We start from the raw sequence: 17,090 nt of genomic DNA, 5'->3' as shown, positions 1-17,090 counted from the left end.
CCAAAATCTGGCTTATGCTTGTGTACTATAATTGATATTATTTTTAATTATACAAATATATCACTTTTTTTTCTTTGAAAGATGTAATTTTAGGAGCATAACCTATATTTAGGTTTTTAAAATAACTTTTAAATTTTTTAATTAATATATCCTTTCATATTGAGGTAAGTTAACATTATAAAACCTGGTAGATAATTGCTTGAAATAGAATATAGTTCAAAATTTAAAATTGGTTTGATGCTTGACTTAAAGGAGAAATAAAGTTTAGGGAGGAAATGGTTATGCAGATATAAATCCTTTTTATGGTATAATGGTTTCTGTATTTTCTTTTTTTTTTCAGTGTTGTCACCATTCTCTTTCAGTATTGGTGATACTACAGAAATGGATCCATACTTACACGGAGGTATAGCTGTTCAAGTTAAGACATCTCAGATATTTTGTTTTGTAAGTATTTTCTTTTGTTTCATACATATCCATATTTCGTGGTTAAAAGAATACCTGTTGAACAAGTAGAAAGCAGTATATCTTCTATCATTAGCAGACTGATTGGACCCTCATCTAGAATTGTTTTTGTTTTGTTTTTTAATCATTCCACATCAAGGAGAAGGAAGTAAATTATAAGAAAACAAACTGTTTCCAGAATTTACTTTTTTTTTTAAACTTTGCTAGTAATCTTCTGGAAGTAGATTGAATTTAAGTCAATAACTTCAGTACCCTGGAAAAATTTACTTAACTTGCTCTAAGCTTTAGCTTCCTTATTAAGAAATGAGGAAGAGAATGGTCACTATTGTCCCATTTCTGTGTCCTATGAAATTATATTCTGTATACTGTACTTATTATTTCAAGAGTGTGTGCTAATGTAATTTTTTAAAAGATTTTCAACAAATGTAAGGTACTTCCCTTCTCTGAATCACTCATTTCTTTACCTATAAGAAACTTGAAGTTGGGTGTTTCAGAAAGTCCCTTTCAGTACTAAAGTTCTGCATTGCAAATAAAAAGAATTTTGTGTTTGAACCCTATTAACCAGATATTTGTTAACCAGAACATTCCATTGCATTAGCCTTTTAATTAATGAAGTTTTTGCTTTATTTCCAAGAAATGTAGCAAAACACACATACCAAATATGATGAAGCAAGGAGGTTCTAGAACTAGATTTATTTCCTGTTATTCAGAGCGTCAGTATAACTTAAGAGTGTTTTTTGGTTAGCTAGAAAGTGATATTACGCATTTCAGTTAAATTTGTTCATAAGTTTAATAGGAATGTTTGAAATGTTTTCTTAAGTCTTATAAAAGAATAATACAGGGAATGTATGTTTTGGGGAATAGGATAGTGGTCTTCTGATGGGGCTTATATGAATCTCTTCTGTCTAAAGAAAATATATTAGTAGCCCTCCTTTGAGACTAAGAAGAGCACTTCTTCAGTGTCAGGAACTTTTGGAACTTGGAAAAGAGTTGTTTGCTTAGCATGAGAAAAAAAAATATTGCAGCGTAGGAATTATATACTGGGTTGGCAAAGTGGTACCTGAGCTACATCTTAAAGGGGAAGCAAGAATTCTAGGGACAGTAATGCATTTCAGACCTCCAAGAACACTTATATGAATGCATGTCATCTTGAGTTTGTAGAACAGCAAGTATTCAGGTTTGGTCAGAATACAGAATAGCCTGAAAAGGAGTAATGTAAAGTATGGTTGGAAAGATAAGCTGGAACCACATTGCAGAAGGCCTAAAGTACCAACCTGAGGAGAATTTAATTCTAGAGAGCACAAGGAGCTTCTGAGGGTTTTTAAGGAGGGGAGTGTAGAAATATTATTTTGGCCTCTGTGTGAAGGATCTTTTGGAGAAGGGAAAGACTGTAAGCAAGGAGACCAAGCAGATTGTTTTCAATTGCCCAGGCTCAGGCAAGAGTTAATGAAGGTTTGAATTAGACTGTATGAGTGGAGGGAAGGGTACAGATTTGAGAGGTGGTATGGAGCTAGAACTAGCAAGTTTTGACATCAGATAAATGTAGTGAGAGAGAAGGAAGAGTTAAGGATATCTCTAAAGTTGTAAATCTGAGCAACTGGAATAAACTTAATATGGTTTTGTTTGATTTTTTAGAAACAAACTATATAACAAGTTTGCAATTTTACTATTTCTCCTTTGTTCTTGTTTGTTCTTTTTTGAAAAAGACTAGTTATGACCTTAGCATACTGTAGGATAGTTGAAGTGATTGAGTCATCATCATGTAAGATAATTTTGTTTTGTACATATTAGGTTTGAGGTAAGTATATATAGGTAGATAGGTTCAACAAGCAGTTGAACAGGAATGGGAGTTCATTAGAAAGAGTAGGCCCAGGCCAGTAGATTTCATCTGAAATCTACCGAATGAAGAGATACATGAATCAGTAGAGTCATCTGAATAGACTTATTAATGTAAGTGAAGGGAGAGAAGAGGAGAAAAGAACATGTATGGCAGAAATGTGAAAGGCTGATATTTTTTATTTTGATATTATTTGCCCACAGTCTAATATCTTTCAGAATCAACCTTAGCTTCTTTCAAACCCCTGGATAAATGGACACATAATGAAAGATTTTTGTTGTTGTTTCAACCTATCATTTCACTGGTGCAGAAAATTCCCAGTGAGGAAATTTCCTCTTCCAAGGCATATTAACAATAATATTGATCTTAGAGAGGTTTCCTAGGTTCCATGACTTGCACAGAGTCACTTAGCCAGGATGTATTAGAGTCTGGATTTGAACCCTTTCTTATTCCAAAGCCCCAGCTCTTTATCTACTGTTTTACCCATTTTCTCATTGATTTATATAGAAATTATTTCTCAGAACAGGCAGAAAGAGTATTCATTAATTTTCCCTACTTTGTATGCCATTAAAATTCATTTCTTCAGAAACTTTTCTTACCGGTGTCAGTTATCTGATTTATAACAATATACTTTAGTAAAGCTTAAGTACCTTATCATTTGCTCTGCTGTCTTTTTTTTTTCTGTCAGGAATGCCTGGAGAAACAAATAAAACATCCAACATGCCTTATTGCTGATTTTAGCAAACCTGAGGTAATTAATACTTTATAGAGAATCTATCTATTTTAAAATAGAATATATTTTTGTGTTTATATAAATATTATATTATCCCAAGAAATTTTAACTGGTCCTGTTTATATTTTCCAAGCAAAATCCTGGCTTTATGTGCAAATTGGGCCTTCAGTAAAATAGTTATATTGGTAGTCACCTTATTTTTTTATATATATACAAATACATGAAATAAGCTTAGGTGATTTTTCAAACTGTCACTTTTAAATTCTATTGTGTGTGTGTACATACACACATATACACATATATAAAATCTTTTTCTTATGATTTAACACTTTTGTTAGATGCTTTAATAGGCATTTGATATAATTATTGATTCAAATATATAGCTTGAATTAAATGTACAAAAAGTATAAAAATAATTCTCAACATTTCTTGGAGGAAAGAGTTGTGGTTTCAGCTCATTCACATTCTTTTGTAACTAGAAGCAGAAGGTAAAGGAATATATAAAAGAACAGAACAATGATGGGGGATCTACTCAGTATACAGGCCTTATATCAAAGGCAAAACTCCAGTGTAGTGTTGCAGAGCTGCAAGGATGGGGGGGATAAGAATAAGAAGTAGAGAGTAATCTGACCTAAATTCTGGTGGTAAATCTACCTCTACTAATTTGCTATGTGGCCTTGTCAAGTCACTTTACATCCTGGACTTCTGATTCCCTACTGGGTAAAAATGGGATTTGACTAGATGGCCTTCCCAGATTCCTTTCTAGCACTAGAGGTTTGAGCATATTTTCTCTTGGAGGCTTATGTTCCTCATCTATAAAATGAGAGACAAGAACTTGAAGCTTTCTTTTTTTCCTTTTCTAACCTTGTACGCCATTGTCATTTTTAATGCCAAATATTAAGAATAAAAATGTGTATTGATTCTGTATTGTGGTTCCATTTTTCTTCTGAATAGGCACCTCTGCAGATCCATGCTGCCATGCTTGCCCTGGACCAATTCCAGGAAAACTACAATCGAAAGCCAAATATTGGGTAATATTTTTTGAGTGGCGTCTTGGGTCTGTTAATTGAAATTTGAACTCCTTAATCACCTAACAAAAGAGTTGTCCTTTTTTGACTGAAAAGGAACAAAGTGAAACAAGGCAATCACTTCTTTTCTTTTTTTTCTTTTGGTAATTACTGATCACCTGCACTGTGCCAGGGTTTACAGAACAATTTATAAGGGCCTACTCTTTGCCCAGTGAATCATCATTTCCTAAAGTACCCATATGTGGTAGCTGCTGATAAATAAACTTTTTTAGTTCTAGCCTTTAAGTTCTAGAATGTAGCTTTGTTTTGTTTTGTAGTCCATGTGAGTTTAAACCAAAATTCAGTAATTTTTTTTTGCACTTTTCTGACATAATCTATATGTTAGATTCTATATCTACATGAGACAAAGGTAACTTAAAATCAAAATGAATACAGTAAAGAAGCAGTATGGCATAGTGGCAAGAACATTTGGACTCAGAGTCAAGACCTAAGGGAGGTGGTTGTCCTACAGTATCATAGACAGATAGAGATATACCCTGCCCTGATCAGACCATATCCGGAGTAGTCTTTTCAGCATTGGACCTTTGGATGTCATCCTAATTCTTAGACATTAAGTGTTCTGGTAATCATGTTTCCATTATTTAGTAGCTTTTTTTTTTTTTTACTTTAAATCACTAAACCTCAAGTTCCAAATCTATGTCATGCTTACCATGTATGTTGTTAGGAAATTCAGCTAGGTTTTATGATACAAAGAGAACATTTTTAAGGCTGAATTTGGTAGAAATGCTTGAGAAAGTTGTCACATGGGCCAGATTTTAGAGCCATTCCAATAATTATTTATCTCTTAAGCTCAGTTTGGTACGTTCTTGTTCCTTTTCTGAAATTCGCAGGATATACAGATAAAGTCTGTTTTCCTCTTCTTGGTAACAGGTGTTTTCTTTTTGAGCCATTTAAAAAAGTTTTCTAAAAGCTAATCTTTGATAAGGAGAGTAAATTCAAATCAATGACATTTATTAAGCACCTTTGTTGTACCAAGAACAGTGCTGAGTTCTGGGGATATAAAGATAAAAATGAAATTGCCCTTATTCTCAAAGAACTTGCTTTCTATTATAGCGATAGCACAGGTGTACAGAGAAACAGATACGCCATAGATACAAAAGAGTTTCAGTGGAAATAAGAGGGAGAACACTAACTAACTAATATGTTTCAGGAAAGGTCTCAAGTAGGAGGTGGAATCTCAGCTGAGTCTTCTAGCATAGGACATGGACAAAAATACAGAAGCAGGAGATGAAATGTCATGTGGAGAGAACAGCAAATAGGCTACTTTGTGAGTGCATCAATGGGAATAGCGTAAAATCAATCAGGAAAAAGATATCAATCAGGAAAAGGAGCTAGCCTTAAATGACTAATAGAGAAATTTTTCCCCTTTGGGATGATTAGGTCCTACTGATGATATTAGACATGGTCAGATAGTAAATTCAGGAATATTAGAAAAATAGTTGAATTATCATTATTACATGTTAAATGAAATTATTGCCTTAAATTATTTATCATAAGTAATAATAGAGGGCATTTATGTCATGCTTCAATGTTTACAAAGGTTAATATATTTTCTTTAAAGTTTAGATTTATATATTCTCTACTTTGAGCACCCCAAAAGCCATGTGAGGGAAAGATACTATTATCTCCATTTTATAGATAAGGAAACTGAGACTCAAAGAAATTAAGATAGTTACACAGCTAATTAAGTATCAAAAGTGGGACTTGAACTGAGGCTTCTCTGGACTCCAAGTCCAGTGTGCTTCTTCCAACTACACTGTCTCCTCTGTTAATTAGTTTAAATATGAATCCATGTCTATAACATTATAATGATTTGAAGTGTATTAATTTTTAATGATTGTTCTTTGTATTACATGCTAGATGTCATCAAGATTCTGTAGAATTATTAAAACTAGCAACATCTATAAGTGCAACTTTGCAAGAAAAGGTAAGTGTTTTTTGTAAGCTACTACCTGTAGGCTTTCAATTTAACCAACATTTACTAATTTCTCCCCTTCTCAGGAAACTTCAGAGGCTGTTTCCTTTAAAATAACAAAATATGAATTCTTTGGAAGTCAGAGCCCTTTACCTTCTGACTTTATCCTATCTTTCCAAGTTGATGTCATAGAACTGTTCATGTACAATTCTGCTACACTCCCGTGGATTCCCTGTATATGACATTCCACACCAACTATCAACCCTCCACTGGAATGTTCTTCCTCTTTACCTCCATCTCCTAGGACTCCAGCCTCCTTAAAGGCATAGTTCAAATGCCACCTCCTTCAGGAAGCTTTTGCTGTTTCTCCCACTTTTTAGTACCATACTCTGTCCTAAAGTAATTTGTGTTTATTTTGTGTACGTCTTATGTTTACTTAACTGTGTACAATATTCTGTTCCCTCCCCACCATCCCCTTCTCTCTCAGTAGAATGTAAACTCCTTGAGAAGAGGGTCTATGTCAGTTTTGTCTTTGTATCTCTAGTACTTCACTAATAGTACCTACCACATAGGTTTACTAAGTACTTACTGTGTACAAAAGGTTTACATTATAAGCCACAAGCTTATGTGAATTTTGTTGTGAACTCAACTTTTACTACATAAACAATTTTAAAGTACATTTATAAGAAACTTTTTGAGCGACCTTTTTAGAAGTAGACCCATAATTTTCCCTTTGTCAGTTAAGTTTTAAATGATCTGTCCTGTAATAGTACTGTCGTTTATCATTTTTCCTGGATTATTTTTCAGCCTGAAGTAGATCATGACATTGTGAATTGGCTCTCCTGGACTGCCCAAGGCTTCTTAGCCCCACTTGCTGCAGCAGTAGGAGGGGTTGCCAGCCAAGAAGTATTGAAAGCTGTGACGGGAAAATTTTCTCCCTTATGCCAGTGGGTTAGTTTTATATTTTGGTACTGTTTTATATTTTAATATTTTGGAAGAATTCTTTTATCTGAAGAGCCTGAATAATTTGTTTTGACGAACTTGAAAAATTATTGTAATGAAGCAAATTACTGTATTTCTTTGTAAATAAATTTAAGATGAGAATACTTACCTACAAATCTTTCATTATGGAAGTAGTTGCAACAGCATTTAAAATTTAGCCCCCATATTAGATAAATCCTGTGCTATCTACCCTTTGACACTATTCTTTAGTATATTTCTGGCACTAAGGTCTTTACTGGTATAATAGAGAAAAAGAGCTTTTCAGCTTTCAGTCCTACAGTCAATCTTTAAAGCGTCTATCCCATCACCCTGAGGATGTGAAATTCTAACCAGTTTCTTTGACTATATTCAAGGCCTCTTAAACTTTTTCCACTCAAGACCCCTTCAGCATGTCTTAAACTAGGGGTTACTGTCCCATATGGGATCTCAGCCCACAGTTTAAGAAAAACTGGACTGTATTAAGTTTCAGGTTACCATCTTATTTAATATTATAACAGTATTATGAAAGCATGTAACATAAATCAAGAATTTTGGGAGTCTTTGAACTTGTCTTTTTCATATTTGGGGGATTTCATTTCAATATAATTGTTTTCCTTTGAAATCCTTTTTATTTTGTCCATTTAAAAACATTATTCTGAAAAGGGATCCTATGTTTCACCAGACTGCAAAGAGGTACATGACAGAAAAGAAAAAGGGTTTAGAACCCCTGAGGTATATGTTATATAAATGTGAGGTGCCTTTGATTACGTGATCCTGCAGTTTCTCTTGCTAGTTATAGAGCATATGAAACTACAAGACTACAGAATTAGGAATGGTACTATTCTTGAAGCGCAGAAGGAGGAAAAGAAAAAAAAAAAACCTTTGTTGTATTTCCAGGAAAAAGTTATTGGAGAAGGATGTCCATATATTTTTTTTAAATAATGCATTTTGTTTATTTACACCACCACATCATTTTATATTTATTCCCTTCCCACCCCCATTTATTTTTAAATTTTGAACTCTTCCTTATAACAAAGAAAAATGTTATAATAAACCAGTGACACAGCTACATCTGGCAGTACATATAATATATAATTTTCAAATTTGGTCATACTTCTTTTTCCACTCATCCCTTGCCCAATTCTGATCTGGTAGGAACTATATATACTTTATCCTGTGAAATGAAGATTGTTCACTGTGATTAATTTTGACTACATCTGCCTTTTAGCATTTTCATTTCCATTATTATAGTCATTAGGTACATTATTTTCTTGGTTTTACTCTCTTCACTTGTTCATAAAAATCTTTGTTTATCTGAAATTTTCATATTTTTCATTTCTTATAGTACAGCAGTCATTCCATCACATACATATAACACAGTTTGTTCAGCAGTTCTCCAATTGGTGATTTTTCCAACCATTTTAATATCGTCTCCTTATTTTAAAATTGACCCCACGGTGCTTTTGAAATTGTCACTTCCAGCATATCCTCTGGTTAAGTTTCTCTTCCAACTTCATGTTGGTTCTAATGCCCCAGTGTGGTATCACTATATAGATGATGAAATTAACGTACTATAAAAATACTAGCAAATATCTTATCCTTTTTTCTTCTCCCAGTTTCATCTTCAAAAACTTTAAGCACCAAATCTCCCAAACTTCATATAGTGTAAGAACTTCATCTTCCTTCACTGACATCTCTCTTCACCCATAGGAGCATTCACCAGCTGAATCGCTTCCCACTGTAGAAGTCAGACCTATTTCCTTTTTTTTTTTTTCAATATTTCTGCTATTCCCTTCTTTATCCACTTGCCTTTAGGCTTTTCTCTTCCTGAGGCCACATTGGTCACATTCACTTCATTGCCAGCTCTTTATTTGACCCCAATGCATCACTCCCTTCCCTTTAAGCCCCTTCTCCCTTTGACCCCTTAATGTACCTTCCCATGTTGTGGTGTTCTACCAAAACAAATTGATTCATTCTTTATATTAACGTTATCATGTAAATTATCCTTTTTTCTTGTTTAAAAAAATTATGACCTTAATAGTTATCAGCAAACATACGAAGAACAGTTTAGTTTAAGTGTTTATTGAATTTAACAAATCTGTAGCAATCTTTTTCTGTTCCCTTCTGAATATTTCCTTTTGTCTTTTTGGTTTATTGATGTTCTTTTTCTTTTTGCATCTCTGTCACTCACACTAACTTCCTTCACCCATCCACGATCCCTGCCAACAAACACTCACTTGTAATAAATAAATCATAGGCAAGCAATTTTGCTTCATTTTGTAGAAGTCTTCCCCAAGTTTTCTTAATCTTTCATATTTGTTATTTTTTATGGTACAATAACATTCCTTTATATTCATGTACCACAGTTCTTTCAGCCGTTTTCCAGTCAATAGGCACCCACTTTCCTTCCAGCTCTTTTGTTACTACAAAAAGTACTGCTGTAAATATTTTTATGTTGTACATTTCCCTCTGACTTTTCCTTCCTTGATATACATGCCTAATAGGGGTATCACTTGTTCAAAGAATATGTACTTTTTCCATACAATATATTGTTCTCCAGAATGGTTGGATCAATTTTCAGCTTCTCCAGTAGTGCATTAATGTGCCTGTCTGCCTACAACTTTTTCAGCACTGAGCATTTTGATCATTTGTCATATTTGCCAATCTGATGAATGTGAGGTGACACCTCAGAATTAATGTGCATTTCATTGTACTATTAGTGATTTAGACCTTTTTTAAATGATTGTTAATAGCTTGCCTTTCTTCTTTTGAAAATGCTGTTTTGTATCCTGTGACACTTGTCAGTGCCTTTTCTTTTATTTCCCATTTCTCACTTTCAGTAGCTTATCTAATATAACCACAGTTTTATTATGATTACTACATACCTGGTACTATATACCATAATTGTTTGGTTATTATTTGGTCCTTTAAACAGCAAGGGAGAGGTTTATTCAACTTACTAAATCTGGATTTTTTCAGTTTCATCCTTCCTTTTTCTTTGTTGTCCTGAAAAGGAGCTGGAATTAAAGTTATTAAAGGTGGACTGTATTATCTAAAATGACCAAAGTGATTGTTTTAAAAACATAATTATCTGCTACTCTTAAATTTTGTGTTAGCTTCATGCGTGCATACATGTGATATATATATATATTTTCTAGAGTAGTTGTTCTTTGTTCTTTTTTTAGGTTCATAGGAGGGTTTATTTTCCTTGTATAGTATTAAGTCATTGTTATTTGTGAGATTCTAAAAGAAAAAAGTATAATAAAGTACTTTAAATAATAAGCTTACTCTCTATTTTTTCATAGCTATATATTGAAGCAGCAGATCTGTTTGAATCACTGGATAAATCCAACTGTGAAGAATTCCTCCCAAGGTAAAGGGTTCTGCTTTATATCTTTATAGGTATATGCTTACAAGAGACAATGAAATGAATTGCCAATTGCCTTTGGCCAATCATTTTATCTCTCAAAATACAAGTATCTTCCACTGTATTTGGTCTACTGCAAGCAGGTGTTTTGTACTTCATGTCAAACTGATCATTTAGGTGCTGTGGTGATGAGTATTAAGTCTTTATTATAGACGGCAATTTTTTAAAACAGCACAATTATTTATGTTGATTTGTCTTTCTGCTATGTTTTTTTCCTGCAGAGGAGATCGATATGATGCACTAAGAGCCTGTGTTGGTGACACTTTGTGCCAAAAGCTTCAAAATTTGAATGTCTTCTTAGTAAGTACAGATAATAGGAATACATGGTACATTCAGACTGTTAGACTGTATCATGTAACTAACTTAATAAAAGAGACTCAGATATACTAAATGGACATTATATATAGTATTTAGAAATTTTCTTTTTATGGGGCGGGGGAGAGATTTCTCCATAACTAGAAACACATTTCCTGCCATTAATCTTTTTTTTTTTTTAGCTTTTATTTAGTATTTTATTTTTCCCCAGTTAACATGTAAAAACAATTTTTAACATTCATTTTAAAAATGTTGAATTCCAAATTCTCTTCCTTCCTCCCTCCCCACTCCCCTCACTGAAAAGGCAGCTCATACAATATAGGTTATATATTTGTAGTCATGTAAAACACATTTCTGTATAAGTCATTCTGTGAAAGAAAACATAGACAAGAAAAAAAATTTTTCAAGAAAAATAAAGTTTTTAAAAAGTATGTTTCAGTCTATATTCATATACCATCAGCTCTTTCTCTGGGGATGGATAGCATTTTTCTTTTTTTTTTTTAAAGCAGTCGAGGTTAAGTAACTTGATCAAGGTTACACGGCCAGTTATTTTTGTGTGGGTGCCAAGTATCTGAGGCCGGAACTGATCCCAGGTCTCCCGACGCTGGGGCCGATGCACTTACTCACTGTGCTACCTAGCCGCCCCCGGATAGCATTTTTCATCATAAGTATTCAGTGTTGTCTTAGATCGTTGTATTGCTGAGAAGAGCTAAGAGCTAAATCATTCACAGATTATCATCTTACAATATTGTTGTTACTTTATATGCAGTACATTTCACTTTGCATCAGTCCATGCAAGTCTTTCCAGGTTTTTCTGAGAGCATCCTGCTCATCATTTCTTATAATACAATACTAATCCATCATAATCACATACCACAACTTGTTGAGCCATTCCTCAATTGATAGACATCTCCTTAACTTCTAATTCTTTGCCCTCAGAAGAGAGCCGCTATAAATATTTTTGTTTATATAGTCCCTTTTCCCGTTTTTATCACTTTTGGCATAGTGGTGGTATTTCTAGTTAAAGTGCATACACTTGATGGATTTATAGAACTTTGGACATAGTTCCAAATTGCTCTACAGAATCAGTTCACAGTTCCACCAACAGTGCCTTAAAGTCTCATTTTTCCCACATCCCTTCCAACATTTGTCACTTATCTTTTCTGTCCTATTAGCCAATCTAATAGATATGAGATAGTACCTCAAAATAGTTTTAATTTGCATTTCTCCAGTCAATAGTGATTTACAGTGTGTTTTCATTTGGCTATAGATAGCTTTGATTACTTCATCTGAAAACTGATCCTATCTTTTACTTATTTATCAGTTGGGGAATAACTCTTATTTTTATAAATTTGACCTAGTTCTCTACATGTTTGAGAAATGAAGCCTTTATCAGAGAAAGTTGCTTCAAATTTTTTTTTACAGTTATTATTCTATTTTCCTCCCCCATCCAATTTCTCACCCCATTTATTCTATTCTCTCTGTCCTTTCACCCTGTCCCTCCTCAAAAGTGTTTTACTTCTGACTATTCCCTACCCCAGGCTGCTCTCCCTTCTATCACCACTACCACCCCCTTCTCTTATCCTTTTTCCCTCCTACTTTCCTGTAGGCTAAGTAAGATAGATTTCTGTACCCAGTTGCATGTCTATGTTAATCCCTCTTTAAGCCACTTCTGATGATGAGTAATGTTCACTCACTCCTCCTCACCTCTACCCTATCCTCCTCCACTGTAAAAGATTTTTCTTGCCTCTTTTAGGTGAGATAATTTATACCATTCTACCCCTCCCTTTCTCTTTCTCCTAGTACATTCTGCTCTTACCCTTAATTTTATTTTTGAGATGTCATCTCTTCATATTCAACTCACACCTGTGCCCTCTGTCTATATATATGCTCCTTCTAACCACCCCTAATAATGAGAAAGGTCTTATGAGTTACAAATATCATCATCCCATGCAGGAATGTAAACAGTTAAAACTTAAGTCCCTTGGGTTTCCCTTTCCTGTTTACCTTTTTATGCTTCTCTTAAGTCTCATATATGAAAGTTAAATTTCCTGTTCACCTCTGGTCTTTTCATCAAAAATACTTGAAAGTCTTCTATCTCATTGAATGTTAATTTTTTCCCTTGAACAATTATACTCAGTTTTGTTTTTTTTTTTTTAAGCAATTGGGGTTAAGTAACTTGCTCAAGGTTACATGGCCAGTTATTTCTGGGTGTGGTGCTAAGTATCAGAGACCGGATTCGATCCCAGGTCATCCTGACACTGGGGCCGGTGCTCTTACTCACTGCACCTCCTGGCCGCCCCTAAGCAATTGGGGTTAAGTAATCAGTCAGCACGTACTTATTAAGACTTGCTTTATGCTAGATGTGGCATACAAAGATAAAAAACGAAATAACTGTCAACGTGCTTTTATTTAAAAGCTAAAAGGAAATGCATTGAGTGTCAATTAATAAACTAGAGATAGATTGATATTTTTCATGAACTTTACATATCTATAAAATATATATCATTACATATCCCCATTACTGTATCTAAATTTGTAGAGCTAAGTCCCTGCAAAAATAAAATCAGCAACATTTTTAAGGTATACATTAATTTACTGTATTTAAATGACGTTCCAGGAGCATTTGAAATGAAAAAAATTGTCTTTCAAGTTTTTATTTTATATATAATTATATTTATTAAGTACATTAGATCATTATCTTGCTCTTATTTGAAGTTTTCGTTTTTGAAGCTGATACTGCCTTCCACTTAAGGAATTGAATTTATTATCATTATTAATTATTTGTGTGTTTTACTATAGCATATTTCTTTTATTAAAGATTAGATAAATTGGATCATTTTTATATTCAAGAATTTGAGATAAACATGTAAATGTTATTTAGAATGTTTATTTCTATAAAACATTATGATAAAACCTCTTCATTTTTTAAAAATCACCTAAATCTGGTCATTTAAGTCAAAAGTCTGATGAAGAAGACTTTGTGAAAGTGAAAGACTTGCCCTTTAAGATCTATTGAAGAAAATGACAGTTGAGTAACCATTTATCTAAGGAAATATTAGCTGTGACTCACACTGAAGAATTGACAGAGGACCCTCAGACCCTGAAAGAACCTAAGACTGTTGCAACCTAAGTGTGTGAGAGATCTCCAGTTGCCTTCCTTCTCCTGCCTCTCCACCAATGCTTATCTTCCATGGGCACTAAATAAACTTGTGTCCATCTGTATGAAAACATAAATTTGTTTTTTTGACCAACTGCCTTTTAGAATTGGTAATGTTCCTTTCTGCTCAGGCAGGTCTCATTTTGGAGATGAGATCCTTCCTAGATTTGAGGCTTGCTATACTGGTTTTTTTTTTTTTATGATTTGTTTAATAACTTTAAACTTAAAATGGAGTTTTAAATAAAGTTTGGACTTGCCTGCAAAAAAAAAAATCACCTAAATCAATGACTTAGTTTCTCCTCTTGCTTTTTCTTCTATAGGTTGGGTGTGGAGCAATAGGTTGTGAAATGTTAAAAAACTTTGCACTTCTTGGGGTTGGCACTGGCAAAGAGAATGGAATGGTAAGATAAATCCTTTTGACATACTTGTTTCTTTTAATAATTTGACCTTCAATTGTGTAACCTTTGAAATTTTTATTTTTATGGTACCTTTAGCAAATGGTATCAAATTAAAATTTTTTATTTGTAATAAAGTTGATAATCAGCAATGATAAAGCTGGTTATCAGAAGTTATTAAAATAATTCTAATCGTACAAAGCCAATGTAACCAAGATTAAGAGGGAGGTGGGAAATTGGGAAAGAATCTTGACAACCTATGTCTCTGACAAAGGACTCATTTCTAAAATATACAGAAAATTAAGTCAAATTTATAAGAATACAAGTCATTCCCCAATTGGTAAATGGTCAAAGGATATGAACAGGCAGTTTTCAGAGAAAGAAATTAAAGCTATCTATAAGCACATGAAGAAATGCAAATCAAAACAACTCTGAGGTACCACATCTCACCAGTCAGATTGGCTAAGATGACAAAACAGGAAAATGACATGCTGGAGAGGATGTGGGCAAATTGGAACACCAATGCATTGTTGGTGGAGTTGTGAACTGATCCAGACTTTCTGGAGAGCAATCTGGAATTATGCCCAAAGGGCTATAAATACTTTTATACCCTTTCATCCAGCAATACCACTCCTAGGGTTATATCCCAAAGAGATCATAGAAATGGGAGAAAGACCCATATGTACAAAAATGTTTATAGCAGCTCTTTTTGTGGTAGCAAAGAATTGGAAATTAAGGGGGTGCCCATCAATTGGGGAATGGCTGAACAAGTTGTGGTATATGCATGTTATGGAATACTATTGTGCTATAAGAAACGAGGAGCAGGCAGTCTTCATATTTACCTGGAGAGGCTTATACGAACTGATGCTGAGTGAGAAGAGTAGAACCAGGACAAATTTGTACACAATTACAGACAAAACATATGTGTGATGACCAACTTTGATAGACTGGACTCTTCTCAGCAATGCAGTGATATAAGTCAATCCCAAAAGACTCATGATGGAGAGAAAATATGTACATCCAGAGAAAGAACTAGAAAGAACTAAGTTTATATCCAGGTGGAAGCAAAATACCTGATCTTTTTCATTCTCTTATTTGGTTTTATGCCCTCTTTACCATTTTTCATTCCAGCTGGAACAATCCGTCCTTATAACCTGACTAATGTATAATGTGAAAGTATTTACAGATCCTTGACTATAAGCCGCCATGGTGGGGGAGAGGGGAGGGAGGGGGACAAAATGTGAAATTCAAGGAATTGTGGAATTGAATCCTGTAAACTAAAAGGAAACAAACAAATTAATTAAAAAAAAAAAAGAAATGGCAATGGATCTAGGGCAGAAATTGCTTAATACAGTTGGTGCAAACAAAATCAAATTTGAGATGGTGAATGTGAAATATTAAATTAGTTGTATCCTGCTACCATCACCATCAGTCCACATAGGCTTTGAAAAAAGATATGTTATCTAGCTTCTTGATGAATTTGGATCTGAAGTGTGAAAACTTAAAAGTTAAATAATCTTTGATTGGAAGTTAAAAGTGCCATATTGGGGCGGCTAGGTGGCCCTGGAGTCAGGAGGACCTGAGTTCAAGTCCGGCCTCAGATACCTAACACAAAAACTAGCTGTGTGACCTTGGGCAAGTCACTTAACCCCAATTGCCCTCCAAAAAGCAAAAAATAAATAAAAATAAAAGTGCCATTAAAAAAATAAAATAAAATAGTTCTAATCTTAAAATACATATTAACAGGGTGGCTAGGTGGCACAGTGAATAGAGCACCAGCCCTGGAGTCAGGAGGACCTGAGTTCAAATCCTGCCTGAGACACTTAACACTTACTAGCCGTGTGACTTTGGGCAAGTCACTTAACCTCACTTGCCCCTCAAAAAAAAAAAAGTACATATTAGCTACATTGGTAAGGAAAGTTGTTTTGAATTAGAATTGTATTTATGAAGGTTTTTTTTAACTAAAATACATTCAGTTTTGAAAATGAGTCAGTAATGTAAATTTCAGATTTGAGCAAAATTTCTCTTCAGTGTTACTTTTTTCCCCTCCTAAGAAGTGCATTGCCATTTCTCTTACCTAAAGGTACATTTCTGATTATCATAAGCAAATCATGTTTGAGTTTGGTTTTTTGTTTTTGTTTTTGCTTTTTGGAGAGGGAAAGGCAGGGCAATTGGGGTTAGGTGACTTGTCCAAGGTCACACAGCTAGTACGTGTTTAAGTGTCTGAGGCCAGATTTGAACTCAGGTCCTCTTGATTCAAGGGTACTGGAATCTATTCACTGCACCACCTAGCCACCCCATCATGTTTGAGTTTTTAAAACCTAATTATAAAGAACATGTGCTTTAATGACACTAGTCACTTTGTTTTGTGTACATCTCTTCAACCTTCTGCATATCTCAACATGCTGCATCCTACTTGGTGTCCTTTTAAACACAAACACAAACCTTCCCCATGCTGTTAAACACAGATAAAGCAATTGATAGAAGGCTCACCCACCTCCTTTGTGACTGGTGGTTTACAGTCAGGAACAGGTGAAAGAGCTTAGCAGTAGCTTTGGTATTTCATTATTTTTAGAACTATTCCCATAACATCAGAAATATGCTTTCGCCTGAATACATGTAGGAAAACATGCTAAGGATGATCCATTAGTTTAGATTCTTTGTGCCATTGTCCATCTCAAAATAGACCAAGGAATTTAGAGCCATTTTGGGAATTGAGATACAGTGAGAGTATGTCTAGTTTATTTATGATTACAGGTCTTTTTCTTTTGTTTTGT

At 34.1% G+C, this 17,090-nt stretch overlaps 1 protein-coding gene across 1 annotated transcript in view; it reads left to right on the top strand.

The window, feature by feature from the left end:
• The window catches only part of UBA6 (ubiquitin like modifier activating enzyme 6), a 75,412-nt gene that overhangs the window by 26,086 nt on the left and 32,236 nt on the right, over nt 1-17,090 (top strand). Inside the window, exons 10-17 of the mRNA XM_069105327.1 lie at nt 341-444; nt 2,988-3,050; nt 3,987-4,063; nt 5,981-6,047; nt 6,843-6,986; nt 10,322-10,389; nt 10,665-10,743; nt 14,239-14,319. Coding sequence (XP_068961428.1) covers nt 341-444; nt 2,988-3,050; nt 3,987-4,063; nt 5,981-6,047; nt 6,843-6,986; nt 10,322-10,389; nt 10,665-10,743; nt 14,239-14,319 — 683 coding nt within the window. The remainder of the gene's footprint in view (nt 1-340; nt 445-2,987; nt 3,051-3,986; nt 4,064-5,980; nt 6,048-6,842; nt 6,987-10,321; nt 10,390-10,664; nt 10,744-14,238; nt 14,320-17,090) is intronic.

Source organism: Petaurus breviceps, unplaced genomic scaffold (genome assembly GCF_028583685.1).
Source record: "Petaurus breviceps papuanus isolate PSGF00001 unplaced genomic scaffold, PetGlider_PUasm1.0 76, whole genome shotgun sequence".
Taxonomy (NCBI): Eukaryota; Metazoa; Chordata; class Mammalia; order Diprotodontia; family Petauridae; genus Petaurus; species Petaurus breviceps.
This window is presented reverse-complemented; position numbering and strand designations above follow the sequence as displayed.